The 4896-nt window shown below is 40.3% G+C and overlaps 1 protein-coding gene across 3 annotated transcripts in view; it reads left to right on the plus strand.

The window, feature by feature from the left end:
* Positions 1–1324, plus strand: part of LOC123969722 (equilibrative nucleoside transporter 1-like) — a 22958-nt gene extending 21634 nt beyond the window's left edge. For all 3 annotated transcript variants that reach the window (XM_046047349.1, XM_046047351.1, XM_046047350.1), the window contains one exon: positions 950–1324. In XM_046047349.1, the coding sequence (XP_045903305.1) occupies positions 950–1061 (112 nt within the window). In that variant the 3' untranslated portion in view covers positions 1062–1324. The remainder of the gene's footprint in view (positions 1–949) is intronic.
* The last annotated feature ends 3572 nt before the right edge of the window (positions 1325–4896 follow it).

Genomic DNA, 4896 nt, shown 5'->3' on the forward strand with positions numbered 1-4896 from the left:
AGAGAGAAATGGAAGGTTAGATATAGGTCTATAGTTGGCTAAAACATCCGGATCAAGTTTGGGCTTTTTCAGAAGAGGTTTAATTACAGCTACTTTAAAGTACTGTGGTACATAGCCTGTTGATAGAGATGGATGGGGTCTAAGAGGCAGGTTGATGGTTTAGATGAAGAAATTATTGAAGTTAGTTGGTAAAGATTGAGGGAAGCAAAACAGTCTAAACATGTATCTGGTTCTACAGCTGTTTCTAAGGTTCCTGAGTTAAGAGATAAGTCGGTGCCAATTGAGGGCAGGTCTTGGTGAATTTTGTCTCTAATAGCTAGAATTTTATCATTAAAGAAGCTCATGAAGTCGTAACTACTGAGAGCTATGGGAATACTTGGCTCAATAGAGCTGTGACTCTCTGTCAGCCTGGCTACAGTGCTGAAAAGAAACCTGGGGTTGTTCCTATTTTCCTCTATTAATGACTCACAGTGGTGCTGGAGGCCAGGGCGATGCCATCAAGGGAAACTATATCTTTAGATAATGTGTCACGGAGGTGCTTAGGCCCCAGAACAATAACTTCAGTTTTATCTGAGTTTAACATTAGAAAATTACAGGTCATCCAGGTTTTAACATCCTGAAGGCACATTTGAAGTTTAGCTAACTGATTGGTAAAACTAGACTAGAAACCGATGGATAAGCAGTGGTTGAGTGGTTTGATTTTTTTGATCAGAATTACTGCTCGGGGCCCCTCAGTAGTCAGGACACCTCCCTACCATCCCCACCTAATTCTACACCCAAACGCTGCCAGTGACACACAAGCACCAGAAACTGGAAATGACCGCTTATTGCAGCACGTCAAACACCCGAAACACGTCACAAAAGTTTGTGTTAAACAGGGAATTAAAAATGAAATACTTTGTAATAAATGTAAAGTTGATGAATAAATGCTGTTTCTACTGTTCTACAGGAACGTTCTTCCTCATGAAGCGGAAACAGCTGGAACCATCATGGCGTTCTTTCTGTCTCTGGGTTTGGCTTTAGGAGCTGCTCTGTCCTTCCTCTTCAGAGCACTGGTCTAACTGGGAAACTACATGTGGATGACTGGTTAAACTGGATCACTAGCTGTCTGCCACTGGATTAACAACACTGTAGTTGTCACTGGTCTGACCGTAAACAGTGAAGCCTGTTAAAGACATGAGGCCTGGCAGGACAATAACTGGGTGCATACATATTGTTATTAATGTTTAGTCATAGAAACAGAGTGTTTAATGTTGTTTTCTTCATGTCTGACAAGGACATTTCCACAAATATTAAATATATTTAAAGTCACTGAATAAACCAGACAAGCATTTAAACTGTAATTCAGTTTTTTCCACGATGACTTCAGAGAGAAGAAACCTGTTAAATATCAGCTTTATAACTGTTTTATTGAAATATAACAATGAGCCTTTTGGAATCAATTATTTATAACATGCACTTTTTACCCTTCTATAGTCATTCTGGCGAGTTCTAATAAAATACGACATAATGCAGTAATTGCTCTTAGGAACCTTTTGAGGTGAAAAACAGAATCCAAAGCAGACAGCTGTGTTTTACATATTTTTCATTAGCCTGCATTAAAATACCACAGGTAGCTACATTTTGGCCTTATGGTAGCACATTGGCTAGTTTGTGGTTACTAGGTTTCATAATTGGAGAAGACGACGCGTGCACCAAACTTTACAGTGAGCAACAGCGAGGAGGTTACTGTCACGGTTGGCCGTGTTTTCAGGTAGGAACAGGTTTTGAGCTGAGCAAACTAAACTAAAATGATGAAGAGAAAGAACTAGAAGCAAATACTACGACAAGAACTAAGGCACAGGACTGGGAACAAAGACATGGAACCAAAACCGACTATATTACACTATACTATACTATAATAACAGATACTGAACCGACAAAATAATAACTCAGAGAAACTCAAAACACAACAGACTATATAACTGATACTGGACACAGGACGGCACCCAAAACACTCCATCTCCACATCTCGGTCCAAGTCCTGCCGGGGTTTTTATTCTATGTTGTTAAATTCAGTTCAGACATCTGCCAGTTTGTAAAACACTTACCATCGCGCAGCAGGAAGTGTTCACCTGTGGACGTCCTTCAGGTAATACTGACCGGCTGTCAGACCTCAGAGATGCTACAGGATTTTCTTTGAGCACCACATCACTGACTTCTTAGCAAATTCAAATCAGCTTTATTGGCATGAATGTATAACAACAATATGGCCAAAGCTACAAATAAATGACATAAGAACAATAGATTCATACATTTGATTAAATAAGTGACTTCTCTATTCTCCATATTGACTAATCAAGTAAACCGTCGTCACACAGAACTGACGGACGTCCAGCCGCTCTGCCAAGCCTACTAGAGATATACGCTTTAAAAGCATTTGTTGAAAATGTTGAATCACTGAAAACGCTTTAAGAAAGGTTTATTTGCACAATAAGAAAACAGGCGATGCAAACATAGAAGAAACAAATGTGTCCAAAACAGTAACTTCAGCTAAAAGAACCAGGTGCTGTTTTTAGATTTTGAACGGTCACCTGCCAGCTGCATGTTGTGTTTCCACCATAAACTGGTGCAGAATATTTCTCCAGAAGTGTTTAATGCTAAAAAACGTCAGACTCCCACTCAGATATCTCGAATATTACTTCAAAATAGGCTCTATATGTATGTATATATATATAAATAAACATACACACATTAGTATGAGAAAAAGAATAACTTGTTGTGAAATGGCGCTATAGAAATAAAACTGAATTGAATAGATAGTCTGTTGATTGGTGGTTGTCATTAATACACTTGCTGAGTGACACGTTAACGTCCACTGCTCACCTTTAAGCTCTGACGTGACGTTAGCCTACCAGGAACGATGTTTAGAGCAGTGATATTTTTAGCTCCTCACTCAGTCAGTCGGCCGTCTGTTTTCTGCCACGCCTTTTCTCTCTGTTTTCATCCTGCGGCCGACTTTCTTTCTTTCTTTTTATATTGTGTTCATTTTTTGTCAGCATCCATGACTCTGTGATCGACCGTGTGGTCTGTTGACGGGCGTCTATCTAATCACTTCCACCTGGCCGGACGCAGCCGCTCCTCCTGAGCTGGTTTGGCCGCACCAGGTCAAGCCTCGCTTTGTCTCTTCTCCTGGATCTCTATAGTCTGCTTTTTTGTATTCTTTGAAGTTATGGTATCTGGAGTACATTGTCTACCTTTGTTCCCCGTTCTCTGATTATTCCCTGTGTTACTCGTTTAGCCTGTTGATGAACAAAAGCCTCATCAATGGATCAACACGTTAACATCAGCACTTTTTATTCATCGTCTACCAGACTGGGATGATAGAGTGCTGGAACTCTCCTCCAGCCCATTACATTCATTTAAATAGCTACAGGTTTATTCAGCCGTAACCTGACGGGACTAAAGTGTCAACAACTGAAGAGGAAATTATTAGATAAGACATAGTTTACTCATGGACCTGTGATGGGAAAGCCGCAGTCCGACCCAGCAGGTGAGCCTGTGTTTGCAGTGGAAAATGTGTCTGTAGGTTCAAACTGACTGTAAAGTTTTAGACGTCCATGTTACAGTATTTAATGAAATGCTGTCAAAACACATTCAGACTGTCAGCAGCTAAAAATGAAAAACTCACTTTAAACTACATTTCTTTGTTTCAGCTGCACCACACGTTCAAGCTCATGTTTGAGTAAAAAGAACTTTCTACAGCCTCGCTGTTTCCAAAGACTGCGTTCAGATACATGCTTTGATGTGGACAGTATGAAGGAGGAAATATCAGCCAGCCGCCTCAGGCTCCGTTGAAGTAAACCTCCTCCAGAGGAGGACAGGTTCACAGCGTGAAGGGCCGGGGTCACTGATCTGGGGCTGTAGTACAAAAAGTTCCTGTATTAAGTCTTAAGTTCAGACAGGAAGAGTCTAAGATAGTAAATCCTAAATACTCAATCCAACATTGGTTATCAACTTTAACGTCTGTTACCTAGCAACCGATGCCACTTTACTCATCTTTCTGAGCTAAACTGCTTTTTTTGCTGTTTTTTGGTCGTTTTTTTAATGAAACATAAACTGAAAATAGAGCAGAAACAACAACTATCACTGAACTTCAAGTCAGATGACTTAGAGGTGTTTGTGACCTCCGTTGAGAAATCCACGTAACGCTTAACTGGGGAGATTAAAGAGAGAGAGGTCTAAAATAGCGGATACAGTCTCCACCGTATATCATGCATCCAGTGATATGAAGACACAGGCAGCTGTAGTGTCCAAAGAGCAGATGAAACCGCTCCCTCACTGACTCCGGCAGAAGGCTACTCTGCTCGGTAGTTAGGCTAATAATGAGGGTAAAACAAAAAGGCTAACAATAATAATAATAAAGGCTGCGGGCTGACGTCATCATGTTTTTCATGTATTTCTTGAATTTAACGATATCCTCCTAATAAAGACTTTTTTACTTCAAGCCTTCACATTATGTTACATAATAAGACTTTATCCAGCGTTATTACAGCCTTTCTACTAACGAGGGTTTTGTCAAGCGCATTGGTAGAATCAATTAAGTTCCGCCTGTTGACATTTTGTTGATTGTGTAAAAGCAATCAAAGAGCAGCCATGTGGATTAAACGAGTTAGCAAACATTAGCTGGTGGAAAAGTAAAAGTTAGGACAGCTCAACAGTTCTCCTGAAGTCAGGAGAGTTTATTTAAGATTTTACAAAGTTAGGATGCTTCTGTAAAACACTTTTCCTATCTTTATTTAGGAAAGGAACACTGACTGAGGAACTGTTCATCTGTAACGGCCTTTTTCCTAAACCAGTTCCTAACCCTTGTTACCATTGTAGAGGGACAAAACGCTAGACTCAGGCCCGCTGGAA

This window comes from Micropterus dolomieu, linkage group LG04 (genome assembly GCF_021292245.1).
Source record: "Micropterus dolomieu isolate WLL.071019.BEF.003 ecotype Adirondacks linkage group LG04, ASM2129224v1, whole genome shotgun sequence".
Classification (NCBI taxonomy): Eukaryota; Metazoa; Chordata; class Actinopteri; order Centrarchiformes; family Centrarchidae; genus Micropterus; species Micropterus dolomieu.